The 17,438-nt window shown below is 42.8% G+C and overlaps 1 protein-coding gene across 3 annotated transcripts in view; it reads right to left on the reverse strand.

Moving 5' to 3' along the window:
* The window catches only part of prelid3b (PRELI domain containing 3), a 66,403-nt gene that overhangs the window by 35,314 nt on the left and 13,651 nt on the right, over positions 1-17,438 (reverse strand). For 2 of the 3 annotated variants that reach the window (XM_062997600.1, XM_062997599.1), the window contains exon 2: positions 6,582-6,772. The exons of the other annotated variant lie outside the window; for it this stretch is intronic. In XM_062997600.1, the coding sequence (XP_062853670.1) occupies positions 6,582-6,736 (155 nt within the window). In that variant the 5' untranslated portion in view covers positions 6,737-6,772. The remainder of the gene's footprint in view (positions 1-6,581; positions 6,773-17,438) is intronic. 3 annotated transcript variants of the gene reach the window in all.

The raw sequence follows: 17,438 nt of genomic DNA on the forward strand, positions 1-17,438 counted from the left end.
ATGGTCTGAGCACTGACAGGCTGACCTCCCACGTCTTCAACCTCTGCAGCAATGCTGGCAGCACTCATGTGTCTATTTTTTAAAGCCAACCTCTGGATATGACGCCGAACACGTGGACTCAACTTCTTTGGTCGACCCTGGCGAAGCCTGTTCCGAGTGGAACCTGTCCTGGAAAACCGCTGTATGACCTTGGCCACCATGCTGTAGCTCAGTTTCAGGGTGTTAGCAATCTTCTTATAGCCCAGGCCATCTTTGTGGAGAGCAACAATTCTATTTCTCACATCCTCAGAGAGTTCTTTGCCATGAGGTGCCATGTTGAATATCCAGTGGCCAGTATGAGAGAATTGTACCCAAAACACCAAATTTAACAGCCCTGCTCCCCATTTACACCTGGGACCTTGACACATGACACCAGGGAGGGACAACAACACATTTGGGCACAATTTGGACATGTTCACTGTGGGGTGTACTCACTTATGTTGCCAGCTATTTAGACATTAATGGCTGTGTGTTGAGTTATTTTCAGAAGACAGTAAATCTACATTGCTATACAAGCTGTACACTGACTACTCTAAGTTATATCCAAGTTTCATGTCTATAGTGTTGTCCCATGAAAAGATATAATGAAATATTTGCAGAAATGTGAGGGGTGTACTCACTTTTGTGATACACTGTATATGTTTAACAACTGAATAAGCTCTGCAGTGCTGCAGTAAAAAAATTGCCTGCATCCAAGCTATTGCTTAATGTTCTTTAATTTTTACAAAATAAAAGTAAACAAACTTAGTGCAGCAATGTAGTAGTAAAACTAGAACACTCAAAATGAAGTGAAGGTTCTTTTTGAGGAAAATCAGCATCTCTGCTGTGTTAGCGGACAGCCGGTTCCTCTACTCATCATATAATAATAAACTCGCTGTATTCGACTGAGTGTTTATTTTTTAGGTGCCGTATCAAATTGGTAGTAATTGTAGATCATTTGGTTAAATGATATCTGGTTTGTTTCTTATGAGCCACCGTACTTGTATGTGTGTTGTAACTGTAACAAACTTTTCTGTGGTTGTATTGTGACAATGGTTTGATGGACGTTTCTACGCAGTGAGTGTGTTTTGACCCTTACTTTTATTTTGTAAAAAATAGTGCATGGAATAGCGTGCTTGGCTAACGCGATGACTCTAGCTGTCCACTATTTGGTACCGTAACAGAAGAAGTTAATAAAGTGTTATGCTCCCGACAATTTGTGAATATACCGTGTATTTATTTCTTTATTAAGCAAGTGTATCACTACGACGCTCGGTTACATAACTAAGCCAATCTGAGTGCTTGATACTGAGCGGTCATTCAGTCTAGTAACACGTAAACTCGTAAAAACTGTATGTTATGGTCCAGAAGTTTTCATACTCGGATTAAAAGATATTGTTTTGTAAACCGGAGTGATCCTTGACTCACACAACATATAAATAGTAAAAGTAATGAACGAAGCTCTGCTCCTACCGCCTCGTGAAATGCTCGCATTGCAGACTATACACTTCGCTGTTGGACTTGTTTCACTTTCCAATTTGAAGTATTTCCACACAGCTGACATGCTGATGTAAAACAAAGGATCGGGATTACGATCGGGTTTAGTAAAGCCGATACCGATCAGTTAGAAAAATACCTTGATCAGCCCCGATTATATATATATACATATATATATATATATATATATATATATATATATATATATATATATATATATATATATATATACACACAGGGGTTGGACAAAATAACTGAAACACCTGGTTTTAGACCACAATAATTTATTAGTATGGTGTAGGGCCTCCTTTTGCGGCCAATACAGCGTCAATTCGTCTTGGAAATGACATATACAAGTCCTGCACAGTGGTCAGAGGGATTTTAAGCCATTCTTCTTGCAGGATAGTGGCCAGGTCACTACGTGATGCTGGTGGAGGAAAACGTTTCCTGACTCGCTTCTCCAAAACACCCCAAAGTGGCTCAATAATATTTAGATCTGGTGACTGTGCAGGCCATGGGAGATGTTCAACTTCACTTTCATGTTCATCAAACCAATCTTTCACCAGTCTTGCTGTGTGTATTGGTGCATTGTCATCCTGATACACAGCACCGCCATTGGATGCACATGGTCCTCCAGAATGGTTCGGTAGTCCTTGGCAGTGACGCGCCCATCTAGCACAAGTATTGGGCCAAGGGAATGCCATGATATGGCAGCCCAAACCATCACTGATCCACCCCCATGCTTCACTCTGGGCATGCAACAGTCTGGGTGGTACGCTTCTTTGGGGCTTCTCCACACCGTAACTCTCCCGGATGTGGGGAAAACAGTAAAGGTGGACTCATCAGAGAACAATACATGTTTTACATTGTCCACAGCCCAAGATTTGCGCTCCTTGCACCATTGAAACCGACGTTTGGCATTGGCACGAGTGACCAAAGGTTTGGCTATAGCAGCCCGGCCGTGTATATCGACCCTGTGGAGCTCCCGACGGACAGTTCTGGTGGAAACAGGAGAGTTGAGGTGCACATTTAATTCTGCCGTGATTTGGACAGCCGTGGTTTTATGTTTTTTGGATACAATCCGGGTTAGCACCCGAACATCCCTTTCAGACAGCTTCCTCTTGCGTCCACAGTTAATCCTGTTGGATGTGGTTTGTCCTTCTTGGTGGTATGCTGACATTACCCTGGATACCGTGGCTCTTGATACATCACAAAGACTTGCTGTCTTGGTCACAGATGCGCCAGCAAGACGTGCACCAACAATTTGTCCTCTTTTGAACTCTGGTATGTCACTCATAATGTTGTGTGCATTGCAATATTTTGAGCAAAACTGTGCTCTTACCCTGCTAATTGAACCTTCACACTCTGCTCTTACTGGTGCAATGTGCAATTAATGAAGATTGGCCACCAGACTGGTCCAATTTAGCCATGAAACCTCCCACACTAAAATGACAGGTGTTTCAGTTTCATTGTCCAACCCCTGTATATATATATATATATATATCTGTGTGTGTGTGTGTGTGTGTGTGTGTGTGTGTATATACACTGGATTTAACTAAACAAATAGGTAAGAGCCTCCCATTGGATAATTACTGCATGGGTGATTATGTTTCAGCTGGCAACAAGTTATTTAACCCTAACTGATGCAGTGAGTAGCTTCTTATTTGTTAAACAACCATGTCGAAAGACACATCCTGTGGTCGTGGAAAAGATGTTAATCTGTTTCAGAAGGTTCAAATTATTGGCATGCATCAAGCAGAGAAAACATCTAAGGAGATTGCTGAAACTACTAAAATCGGGTTAAGAACTGTCCAACGCATTATTAAAAAGTGGAAGGACAGTGGGGAAACATCATCTTCAAGGAAGGAATGTGGTCAGATAAAAATCTTAAATGATCATGAACGGCGATCACTTAAACGTTTGGTAAAATCAAATCGTAGAAAAACTACAGTAGAACTCAGGGAGATGTTTAATAGTGAGAGTAAGAGCATTTCCACATGCACAATGTGAAGGGAACTCAAGGGATTGGGACTAAACAGCTGTGTAGCCTTAAGAAAACCACTTGTCAGTGAGGCTAACCGGCAAAAACGGCTTCAATTTGCTAGGGAGCATAAAGATTGGACTCTGGAGCAATGGAAGAAGGTCATGTGGTCTGATGAGTCCAGATTTACCCTGTTCCAGAGTGATGGGCGCATCAGGGTAAGAAGAGAGGCGGCTGAAGTGATGCACCCATCATGCCTAGTGCCTACCATACAAGCCTGTGGGGGCAGTGCTATGATCTGGGGTTGCTGCAGTTGGTCAGGTCTAGGTTCAGCAACATTGAACCTAGTGATGGGCGGATCATCTGCATCTGCAGCGCATCATCAAGTCTGCAGAGAGGACCATCGGTGTAAAGCTGCCCACACTGCTGGACCTGCATGCCTCCAGAACCAGGAAGCGTGCAGAGAAAATCATCACTGACCCGTCTCACCCTGGTCATCACCTGTTTCGGTGCCTTCCATCAGGCCGACGCTTCAGCCACATGAAGACCCGAACGACCAGGCTACAGAGAAGCTTTTATCCAAACTCCATTACGCTCATGAACAATTGAACACTACTGTACTGTTAATACTCGGGACACTTGCACATCAAAAACTACCTATTTCATTTATGTAATGGCATACACAGGATTTTCACCTTTACTTCCATTTCATATTTATATATTTTTATATTTTCTATAGTTTTTATATTGCACAAAACTGCACCTTTTTAAAATTACAATGTAAATTGCACATGCTAAATGTTTACAATGTTTTCTATGTTTACAGGTATGAATGTGTGTGTTAGAGAGAGAGTGAGCTGTGTGAATAAGATTGTCTGTATTGTATTTTTCGTGCACTGCAAGCATCTGTGTAACCAAAAACTAATTCCTTGTATGTGTGAGCATACTTGGCCAATAAAGCCCGATTCTGATTCTGATTATGTGCCCAAAGAATGAGGTCAGCTGACTACCTGAATATACTGAATGACCAGGTTATTCCATCAATGGATTTTTTCTTCCCTGATGGCACGGGCATATTCCAAGATGACAATGCCAGGATTCATCGGGCTCAAATTGTGAAAGAGTGGTTCAGGGAGCATGAGACATCATTTTCACACATGGATTGGCCACCACAGAGTCCAGACCTGAACCCCATTGAGAATCTTTGGGATGTGCTGGAAAAGACTTTGTGCAGTGGTCCAAATCTCCCATCATCAATACAAGATCTTGGGGAAAAATTAATGCAACTCTGGACAGAAAAATTTTTTGTGACATTGCAGAAGCTTGTGGAAACAATGCCACAGCGAATGCGTGCCGTAATCAAAGCTAAAGGCGGTCCAACGAAATATTAGAGTGTGTGACCTTTTTTTGGCCAGGCTGTGTATATACTGTATATACAGTAGACCCTTGAGTTACGAACAGTTTACCATAAGAACATTTCGGGTTATGAACAATCTTTTTCAACTTAACGTTAGGGTTGGGCGGTATGACGATATTACCGTATACCGCGGTATTTAAAAATGGTGACGGTATTCAAAAATGGTGACGGTATTTTTTAAATGTGAAGCGCCAAATTTCTGCTTCAGGTTTACCTTGAAAACTGAGACTTTAGGACATGCGCGCGCGCATCCACAGTGAGGGAGGGGTGGGAGGGGTAGGCGGTTGGAGCTCGCTGATTGGCTGTGGGGTTCTCACTGGTGTAAGCTGATAACACAGAGACGAGTGAAAAGCCACACTGGCTAGCGTTAGCTGTGAGCTAACAAGCAGAAACTGAAAAACGGCTCGTCTTTTAATTTTTCAAAATCAACATTTTTTATCAGTTCAACCGGAAATGAACACAAGCACGGCGTGCATGCGCGGACATGTACTTATTTACTAAATATATCTTCAGTGTAAATCGAGCACAAGTGTTGAGAAAAAGGAGCAAACAGTAATAATAACGTTACGCCCAATCCGCTGTTCTGACTCTTGTCTGCCATAGATTTTCCTGCCTATGTAAGAACTATTTTTTCCTAAATAAAAGCGCTATATTAAGAAAAAAGAATGTCTCACCTGTCGTGTAATTTGAATTATAAAATATATTGTCTGGCCCTTTAAGAAAGTTAAGCGCACTATAGGGCGTAGGGAGCGAGTGTGTAGGGAATAGATCGGATTTGTACCGTTTCTGTGCTCGAGTTGTTTTGCACTGAGCTTGTGTGACATGTAAAGTAGCGTTCTCGTTAACCACTCAAATGTTTGGACTTTGAATTATTTTAACATTACTTTACATCACAGTTATCGCAACATGAACATTTACATTCATATTTTTTGTTACGGTATAGAACTTAATTCTGGATTACAGGCATAACTAATCGTACATGTTCATACACTTTTAAGAAATATCTGTAACTATAAACTAAGCAGTTAACTTTTGAAATATATTGAAGTGTGTAGCCTGCTATTATTCAGTTTTGTGTGGGCAGAGAGAGATTACAATGCCAAAATGTTGTGTTAATGTTTGTGTTAAAGTGTAATTGATACACATGCATTTATACTTGTGCGTATTTATTATAGATCAGACAAGATAAGCAATGTTTGACGTTCAGATTGTTAAATCTTTTTATAATAAAACATTGAAATATTGTAATTACACTCAAGTGTGTACACTGTAAAGTTTGTCCGCGACCCCCCCCCCCCCGGTAATACCGTATACCTCGGTATTTCCTGAAGACGGTATGACGGTATGAAAATCAGCAATATCGCCCAACCCTACTTAACGTACGAAAAAATTTCGGATTACGAACCGAAATTCGCGAAACACGTGACATCATGAACAAGTTGACATCAACCGTCTCTGTCTCTCTGTCTCTCCGAGTGTGTGAGTGCGCATGCGCGGGTGTGAGCGGTGGAGAGTGGAGCATGGTGAGCGTGAGTGACGTTTTTTGCCAAAACCTTTTCTGTAGTTTGTTTTGTTTAATTTAATTTTGAAGTTTGTGTGCGAGTGTTTGGGTGAAAGTGCGCGTGAGTGTTTGTGTGTGTGCGCGAAGTGCGCGGGGGAGTCTGTTACCGGCATTTTTGCTGGAAGCATGGCTTTCCCAAACACCCGGTGCTTTGAGAACTTGACACGCCGGCACGGTGTGAAGGTGGAGTGCCGGGTGAGTGTGGAGGAGTGTTGTTTGGCGGCGGGGGTCGCAGTCGGCTACAATAATGTGTTGTCTGCATCAAGAATGAACAATGCAGTGGTAATGTTTCTGGCTTCTGTGGAGAAAGCAAGTGAGCTGGTTCAGAACGGAATTGTGATTAATGAGAGTCTTGTGCCTGTTCTGCCCCTCAGTACCCCATCTAAAAAAATTATCATCTCCAATGTACCTACGTTTATTTCTGATGAACTGATTGCGCAGGAACTGTCCAGGTTTGGAAAACTTGTTTCCCCCATTAAAAAAATACCCCTTGGCTGTAAATCACAACTGGTTAAGCACTTAGTGTCATTCAGAAGGCTGGTGTTCATGGTGTTAAGAGACGGTGAGGATGAACTGGATCTGGTTTTAAAATTCAGGGTGGACGGATTTGATTATACTGTGTTTGTAACTTCCAACATTAATATGAAGTGCTTTAGGTGTGGAGAAATTGGACATCTCGTCCGTAATTGCCATCAAAGTGCTAACAGTAATGGTGAAGCTGCTGATTTGGGGGGTAGGAATGCAGGGGGAACGGGGCCTAACGAGACTGAGCCTGTGGTGGTCGTTCCCACTACGGCTGCTGCTCGGACAGCTGTGCAGGACCCAGTGACTCGGTTACCGGATCAGATACCTGGGGGGGATGAACCGGCCGTGGTTGAGCATGCTCAGGAGACAGCTGCTGAGGCTGCGCCAGCCGAGGGTGAGCCTCTCCGGGCGTCACCAGCGGCAGGAGAGCCTGCTGTGGAAAGGTCCCCTGTGGAGCAGGAGAGTCTGAACTTAGAGGAACAGGGTGATCAGATATGTGATGACTGTAATGAGAACACCCCAGTAGAAACCGTGGTGAATGATGGAATGGAGGTAGAAATGGAGGAAGAGGGGTTTTCAAAGTTCCAGGTAAAAGAAAAAAGCGAGCCCAAGGGGAGGGCATTAAACAGGCTAAAACAGAGGCTATAGCAGTGAGTGAAATGGAATCAGAGAGTGAAGGATCTCTCTCAGACTCAGGCTGGTCCGTGTGCTCGCAGGAGGAGAGCATACCTGTACTGTACAAAGTTGAGGAAATTAAACAGTTTTTAAAAGTCACTAAGGGTCGAAGAGGTGTACGTGTTGAAGATTATTTTTCAAGCTGTGCCCAATTTGTACATGATGTCAAGTATTTTAGGAAGGAGAAGGCTTTTACTGAATTAGAGTTTTTTAGGTTTAAAAAAATATTGACTAAACATAATAAAGAGAGCATTGAAGAAGATGTATGAGATTATCTGCTGTTCCTGGGTCAGAATGGCCTTTATTTTAAGCCATTTTTATAAGACTTATTTATTTATTTTTATTAATGGGTGATATTAGAATTGCGACTTTAAACATTAATGGGGAAGAGACTGTGTAAAGCGAACCAAGCTGTATGAGCTGGTGAAACTGAAGGGGATAGATGTTACTTTTCTACAAGAAACACACAGTACGCTAGTAATGCTGATGACTGGGCTAAGGAGTGGGAGGGGCTTGCGTTTTTAAGTCACGGCTCTTCTACTAGTACTGGCATTGCTATTCTTTTATCAAAAGATTTTATACCATGTTCTTAGAAAGTGGAAGAGATTTTAAATGGTAGACTTTTAAAGGTGACAGCAGACTTTGAAAATGAAACTTTTGTTTTTATTTGTATTTATGCTCCAACTAGGGGAGTGCACAGGATGCTGTTATTAGACACACTGAACACTGTCATTGCAGGCTGTAATTCCACTGACTTTAATACTGGGTGGGGATTTTAACTGTACTGCAGACAACATGGACAGGAATCATACAGAACCGCATGCCGCCTCCCGTAAGCGCTTGTGCGAGCTGTTGGAGACTCACGAGTTGTGTGACATCTGGAGGAATTTTCACTGCAGGCAAAGACAGTACACATGGGCTCATTCTAAAGACAATGTACTCTCGTTGGCAAGGCTGGACCGTTTTTATGGTTTTAATTATCAGCTTTCTGTTTTTACACACTGTTTTATCTCCCCAGTTGGTTTTTCGGATCATTCTATGGTCCAGTGTACAGTACAGAAAAGTAATGTGAAGCCACAGAGCGCGTACTGGCATTTTAACACTGCACTTTTAAATGATGTTAATTTTATAGTCTTTTACTTTTTTTTGGAAGGTTTTAAGCGCACAGAAAACAGCTTTTACCTCAATTCAACAGTGGTGGGACGTAGCAAAAATACAAACTAAAATGTTCTGTCAGCAATACACTTTTAATGTCACTAGGGATACAATCAGATCGCTTAAAGCTCTGGAGTTTGAAATAGTGGAACTGCAGTGTTTAGCAGAGACCACAAGAAACAAGGGACACATTGAAGCACTAAAAACAAAAAAAAGACAGCTCTAGCTGACTTTCTGGACACAAGAGTGCAAGGGGCTCTGGTCCGATCAAGATTTCAGTACGCGTCGGAAATGGATGCTCCTTCTAAGTTTTTCTTTGGTCTCGAGCGGAGTAATGGACAGAAAAGATTTATGCATGCAGTGCGAATAGAATCAGGAGATCTCTTATTAGATCCTTCTGAAATTTGCAGGCAGACAGTACAGTTTTTTTCAAAACTGTACAAGAGCGAGTGGACTGAGGTTAAAGAGGTCGAAGAACGATTCTTTAATGACCCTAACCAGCTTACACAAGTCTGCTGAATGGCTTGATTAGGAGCTATCCCTAGGAGAGCTCTATGAGGCTCTCCAGGGATTGGAGAATGGTCGGGCGCCAGGTATCGATGGCCTCCCTGTCGAGTTTTATAAAAGGTTTTGATCAGTGTTGGGTCAGGATATCTTGAAAGTTCTTCAAAGCAGTATTAGGGACGGAGTGCTTCCGTTGAGCTGCCGGAGGGTGGTCCTGACCCTGCTGCCAAAGAAGGGGTCTGTACAGACTGTAAGCTGCTCTCAAAAGCATTAGCCTCGAGACTGGGTAAAGTGATGGAGCAGGTGGTACATCTTGATCAGACGTACTGTGTGCCTGGAAGGTCAATTTTTGACAACATACAGTGTATCACAAAAGTGAGTACACCCCTCACATTTCTGCAGATATTTAAGTATATCTTTTCATGGGACAACACTGACAAAATGACACTTTGACACAATGAAAAGTAGTCTGTGTGCAGCTTATATAACAGTGTAAATTTATTCTTCCCTCAAAATAACTCAATATACAGCCATTAATGTCTAAACCACCGGCAACAAAAGTGAGTACACCCCTAGGAGACTACACCCCTAAATGTCCAAATTGAGCACTGCTTGTCATTTTCCCTCCAAAATGTCATGTGATTTGTTAGTGTTACTAGGTCTCAGGTGTGCATAGGGAGCAGGTGTGTTCAATTTAGTAGTACAGCTCTCACACTCTCTCATACTGGACACTGAAAGTTCCAACATGGCACCTCATGGCAAAGAACTCTCTGAGGATCTTAAAAGATGAATTGTTGCGCTACATGAAGATGGCCAAGGCTACAAGAAGATTGCCAACACCCTGAAACTGAGCTGCAGCACAGTGGCCAAGATCATCCAGCGTTTTAAAAAAGCAGGGTCCACTCAGAACAGACCTCGCGTTGGTCGTCCAAAGAAGCTGAGTGCACGTGCTCAGCGTCACATCCAACTGCTGTCTTTGAAAGATAGGCGCAGGAGTGCTGTCAGCATTGCTGCAGAGATTGAAAAGGTGGGGGGTCAGCCTGTCAGTGCTCAGACCATACGCCGCACACTACATCAAATTGGTCTGCATGGCTGTCACCCCAGAAGGAAGCCTCTTCTGAAGTCTCTACACAAGAAAGCCCGCAAACAGTTTGCTGAAGACATGTCAACAAAGGACATGGATTACTGGAACCATGTCCTATGGTCTGATGAGACCAAGATTAATTTGTTTGGTTCAAATGGTCTCAAGCATGTGTGGCGGCAATCAGGTGAGGAGTACAAAGATAAGTGTGTCATGCCTACAGTCAAGCATGGTGGTGGGAATGCCATGGTCTGGGGCTGCATGAGTGCAGCAGGTGTTGGGGAGTTACATTTCATTGAGGGACACATGAACTCCAATATGTACTGTGAAATACTGAAGCAGAGCATGATCCCCTCCCTCCGGAAACTGGGTCACAGGGCAGTGTTCCAGCATGATAATGACCCCAAACACACCTCTAAGACGACCACTGCTTTATTGAAGAGGCTGAGGGTAAAGGTGATGGACTGGCCAAGCATGTCTCCAGACCTAAACCCAATAGAACATCTTTGGGGCATCCTCAAGCGGAAGGTGGAGGAGCGCAAAGTCTCGAATATCCGCCAGCTCCGTGATGTCGTCATGGAGGAGTGGAAAAGCATTCCAGTGGCAACCTGTGAAGCTCTGGTAAACTCCATTCCCAGGAGAGTTAAGGCAGTTCTGGGAAATAATGGTGGCCACACAAAATATTGACACTTCAGGAACTTTCACTAAGGGGTGTACTCACTTTTGTTGCCGGTGGTTTAGACATTAATGGCTGTATATTGAGTTATTTTGAGGGAAGAATAAATTTACACTGTTATATAAGCTGCACACAGACTACTTTTCATTGTGTCAAAGTGTCATTTTGTCAGTGTTGTCCCATGAAAAGATATACTTAAATATCTGCAGAAATGTGAGGGGTGTACTCACTTTTGTGATACACTGTATATCTAATTCGGGATGTTTTGGAAGTCTCCAGACTGTTGGGCTTGAAGGCTGGTTTCATTTTCTTAGATCAAGAAAAAGCATTTGACTGAGTTGAACATGGATACATGGATGGATAAAGTCTTGTACAGTGACATTGAAAGTGTAATTAGTCAATGGGGGTTTATGTGCTCCTTTTAAAGATTATAGAGGCATAAGACAAGGTTGTTCCTTGTCTGGTATGTTGCACTCATTAGCAATTGAACCACTATTGTGTAAAATAAGAGAATGTATTTCCGGACTGGTGGTGCCTCCTTGTACTGTTCCTCTATGTATTTCAGCATATGCAGATTTAGTTGTAATAACAAGTACCCAGACTGATGTGGACATTTTAGCTGAACTTTTAAATGATTTTAAAGTTTTATCATCGGCTAAAGTGAACTGGAATAAAAGTGAAGCAGTTTTAGTTGGTGAGTGGGATGGTGGAGAACCTACTCTCCCATATGAGTTGATGTGGAGGAGGGGTGGTTTCAGATACCTGGGAGTGTACTTGGGGGATAATACTTGTACTGAAAAGAACTGGGATGGCATGGTTGGAAAAATTAAAGCGTGTTTAAATAAATGGAAATGGATAGTTCCCCAAATGTCCTATAGGGGAAGGGTACTTGTTGTTATCATTGTGGCATAAATTGGCGTGCTTGGACCCCCCAACAAATGTTTTAGCAAAACTGCAGGCTGAGTTGGTGGACTTTTTTTGGGACCGCTTGCATTGGATCTCGCAGGGAGTTCTATACCTGCCAAAGGATGAAGGGGGACAAGGACTTATCCATCTGGCCAGTAGGGTTGCTGCTTTCCGTCTCCAGTTTATCCAGAGACTCCTCGTGGGACCCAAAGAACTGGTTTGGAGGGCAGTGGCTTGCAGGATTTTGCACACAGCAGGAGGTCTAGGATTGGATAGAACCTTGTTTTTAATGGACAATAAGGCACTGGACATTGCTGGGTTGCCTGTTTTTTAGAGTCTGGAACTTTTTTTAAATAAAAAAACACGATGATTCATCTCTATACTGGCTTTTAGAAGAACCTCTGGTTTATGGAACACGTTTGAATTTAACTGGTGCAAACACCCCTGCACTGACTAGAACCAACGTTTCAGCAGGAGTCACAACTCTGCGTCGGCTGGTGGACATTGCAGGACCTGATTTCACACATGCGGAGGATGTGGCCACACGGTTGGGAGTAAAGTCCATTCGTGTTGTGAGTAAGGTTCTCGAGAGATGGAAGTCTGTTCTTTCACCTGAGGAGCGGGAGCAGATGCAGGAGTATAGTGCGGGGGTGGTTTGCCCTACAGAGGATGACCCCTTCCCAGACATCACCATCATGCCAGATTTACAGGACTGTGAAGGCCCTCTTTTGGAGTGTAAGGAGGAATCCAACATAGACATAAAGACTGCATCTGGTAAAATGCTGTACAGAGCCTGTGTAAAGGTTCTGAACAAGAAAAAACTAAATAGAAGGACTGACACACCATGGCGTGATGTTTTTAAGTTAAATGATGATGTTAAGCCAGAGTGGAGAGCACTATATAAACCCCCATTAACCAAAAAAGTTGCTGACATGCAGTGGAGAATTTTACATGGTATTATCTCAGTTTTAAACCCGGAGATTTTACCACACTGTCCATTTTGTAATCAGAGGGAAACAGTGTTTCATGCTTTTATGCACTGTTTTAGGCTGCGTCCCTTGTTTGAGGTTTTAAAGAATGTTTTTAGGTATTTTAATGTACTTTTTACAATCATATATATATATACAGTGTATCACAAAAGTGAGTACACCCCTCACATTTCTGCAAATATTTCATTATATATTTTCATGGGACAACACTATAGACATGAAACTTGGATATAACTTAGAGTAGTCAGTGTACAACTTGTATAGCAGTGTAGATTTACTGTCTTCTGAAAATAACTCAACACACAGCCATTAATGTCTAAATGGCTGGCAACATAAGTGAGTACACCCCACAGTGAACATGTCCAAATTGTGCCCAAATGTGTCGTTGTCCCTCCCTGGTGTCATGTGTCAAGGTCCCAGGTGTAAATGGGGAGCAGGGCTGTTAAATTTGGTGTTTTGGGTACAATTCTCTCATACTGGCCACTGGATATTCAACATGGCACCTCATGGCAAAGAACTCTCTGAGGATGTGAGAAATAGAATTGTTGCTCTCCACAAAGATGGCCTGGGCTATAAGAAGATTGCTAACACCCTGAAACTGAGCTACAGCATGGTGGCCAAGGTCATACAGCGGTTTTCCAGGACAGGTTCCACTCGGAACAGGCTTCGCCAGGGTCGACCAAAGAAGTTGAGTCCACGTGTTCGGCGTCATATCCAGAGGTTGGCTTTAAAAAATAGACACATGAGTGCTGCCAGCATTGCTGCAGAGGTTGAAGACGTGGGAGGTCAGCCTGTCAGTGCTCAGACCATACGCCGCACACTGCATCAACTCGGTCTGCATGGTCGTCATCCCAGAAGGAAGCTGACGCACAAGAAAGCCCGCAAACAGTTTGCTGAAGACAAGCAGTCCAAGAACATGGATTACTGGAATGCCCTGTGGTCTGACGAGACCAAGATAAACTTGTTTGGCTCAGATGGTGTCCAGCATGTGTGGCGGCGCCCTGGTGAGAAGTACCAAGACAACTGTATCTTGCCTACAGTCAAGCATGGTGGTGGTAGCATCATGGTCTTGGGCTGCATGAGTGTTGCTGGCACTGGGGAGCTGCAGTTCATTGAGGGAAACATGAATTCCAACATGTACTGTGACATTCTGAAACAGAGCATGATCCCCTCCCTTCGAAAACTGGGCCTCATGGCAGTTTTCCAACAGGATAACGACCCCAAACACAACCTCCAAGATGACAACTGCCTTGCTGAGGAAGCTGAAGGTAAGGTGATGGACTAAACCCAATTGAGCACCTGTGGCGCATCCTTAAGTGGAAGGTGGAGGAGTTCAAGGTGTCTAACATCCACCAGCTCCGTGATGTCATCATGGAGGAGTGGAAGAGGATTCCAGTAGCAACCTGTGCAGCTCTGGGGAATTCCATGCCCAGGAGGGTTAAGGCAGTGCTGGATAATAATGGTGGTCACACAAAATATTGACACTTTGGGCACAATTTGGACATGTTCACTGTGGGGTGTACTCACTTATGTTGCCAGCCATTTAGACATTAATGGCTGTGTGTTGAGTTATTTTCAGAAGACAGTAAATCTACACTGCTATACAAGCTGTACACTGACTACTCTAAGTTATATCCAAGTATTATTTCTATAGTGTTGTCCCATGAAAAGATATAATAAAATATTTGCAGAAATGTGAGGGGTGTACTCACTTTTGTGATACACTGTATATATATATATATATATATATATATATATATATATATATATATATATATATATATGTATGTATATGTGTGTGTGTATATACAGTGTATCACAAAAGTGAGTACACCCCTCACATTTCTGCAGATATTTAAGTATATCTTTTCATAGGACAACACTGACAAAATGACACTTTGACACAATGAAAAGTAGTCTGTGTGCAGCTTATATAACAGTGTAAATTTATTCTTCCCTCAAAATAACTCAATATACAGCCATTAATGTCTAAACCACCGGCAACAAAAGTGAGTACACCCCTTAGTAAAAGTTCCTGAAGTGTCAATATTTTGTGTGGCCACCATTATTTCCCAGAACTGCCTTAACTCTCCTGGGCATGGAGTTTACCAGAGCTTCACAGGTTGCCACTGGAATGCTTTTCCACTCCTCCATGACGACATCACGGAGCTGGCGGATATTCGAGACTTTGCGCTCCTCCACCTTCCGCTTGAGGATGCCCCAAAGATGTTCTATTGGGTTTAGGTCTGGAGACATGCTTGGCCAGTCCATCACCTTTACCCTCAGCCTCTTCAATAAAGCAGTGGTCGTCTTAGAGGTGTGTTTGGGGTCATTATCATGCTGGAACACTGCCCTGCGACCCAGTTTCCGGAGGGAGGGGATCATGCTCTGCTTCAGTATTTCACAGTACATATTGGAGTTCATGTGTCCCTCAATGAAATGTAACTCCCCAACACCTGCTGCACTCATGCAGCCCCAGACCATGGCATTCCCACCACCATGCTTGACTGTAGGCATGACACACTTATCTTTGTACTCCTCACCTGATTGCTGCCACACATGCTTGAGACCATCTGAACCAAACAAATTAATCTTGGTCTCATCAGACCATAGGACATGGTTCCAGTAATCCATGTCCTTTGTTGACATGTCTTCAGCAAACTGTTTGCGGGCTTTCTTGTGTAGAGACTTCAGAAGAAGCTTCCTTCTGGGGTGACAGCCATGCAGACCAATTTGATGTAGTGTGCGGCGTATGGTCTGAGCACTGACAGGCTGACCCCCCACCTTTTCAATCTCTGCAGCAATGCTGACAGCACTCCTGCGCCTATCTTTCAAAGACAGCAGTTGGATGTGACGCTGAGCACGTGCACTCAGCTTCTTTGGACGACCAACGCGAGGTCTGTTCTGAGTGGACCCTGCTCTTTTAAAACGCTGGATGATCTTGGCCACTGTGCTGCAGCTCAGTTTCAGGGTGTTGGCAATCTTCTTGTAGCCTTGGCCATCTTCATGTAGCGCAACAATTCGTCTTTTAAGATCCTCAGAGAGTTCTTTGCCATGAGGTGCCATGTTGGAACTTTCAGTGACCAGTATGAGAGAGTGTGAGAGCTGTACTACTAAATTGAACACACCTGCTCCCTATGCACACCTGAGACCTAGTAACACTAACAAATCACATGACATTTTGGAGGGAAAATGACAAGCAGTGCTCAATTTGGACATTTAGGGGTGTAGTCTCTTAGGGGTGTACTCACTTTTGTTGCCGGTGGTTTAGACATTAATGGCTGTATATTGAGTTATTTTGAGGGAAGAATAAATTTACACTGTTATATAAGCTGCACACAGACTACTTTTCATTGTGTCAAAGTGTCATTTTGTCAGTGTTGTCCCATGAAAAGATATACTTAAATATCTGCAGAAATGTGAGGGGTGTACTCACTTTTGTGATACACTGTATATATATATACACACACACACACACACATATACATACATTATATATATATATATATATATATATATATATATATATATATATATATATATATATATATATATATATATATATATATATATATACACACACACACACACACACACACACATATATACATACATATGTATATATATATATATATATATATATATATATATATATATATATATATATATACTGTATATATACAGTGTATCACAAAAGTGAGTACACCACTCACATTTCTGCAAATATTTTATTATTTATTTTTCATGGGACAACACTATAGAAATAAAACTTGGATATAACTTAGAGTAGTCAGTGTACAACTTGTATAGCAGTGTAGATTTACTGTCTTCTGAAAATAACTCAACACACAGCCATTAATGTCTAAATGGCTGGCAACATAAGTGAGTACACCCCACAGTGAACATGTCCAAATTGTGCCCAAAGTGTCAATATTTTGTGTGACCACCATTATTATCCAGCACTGCCTTAACCCTCCTGGGCATGGAATTCACCAAAGCTGCACAGGTTGCTACTGGAATCCTCTTCCACTCCTCCATGATGACATCACGGAGCTGGTGGATGTTAGACACCTTGAACTCCTCCACCTTCCACTTGAGGATGCGCCACAGGTGCTCAATTGGGTTTAGTCCATCACCTTTACCTTCAGCTTCCTCAGCAAGGCAGTTGTCATCTTGGAGGTTGTGTTTGGGGTCGTTATCCTGTTGGAAAACTGCCATGAGGCCCAGTTTTTGAAGGGAGGGGATCATGCTCTGTTTCAGAATGTCACAGTACATGTTGGAATTCATGTTTTCCTCAATGAACTGCAGCTCCCCAGTGCCAGCAACACTCATGCAGCCCAAAACCATGATGCTACCACCACCATGCTTGACTGTAGGCAAGATACAGTTGTCTTGGTACTTCTCACCAGGGCGCCGCCACACATGCTGGACACCATCTGAGCCAAACAAGTTT

Source organism: Trichomycterus rosablanca, chromosome 6 (assembly GCF_030014385.1).
Source record: "Trichomycterus rosablanca isolate fTriRos1 chromosome 6, fTriRos1.hap1, whole genome shotgun sequence".
Taxonomy (NCBI): Eukaryota; Metazoa; Chordata; class Actinopteri; order Siluriformes; family Trichomycteridae; genus Trichomycterus; species Trichomycterus rosablanca.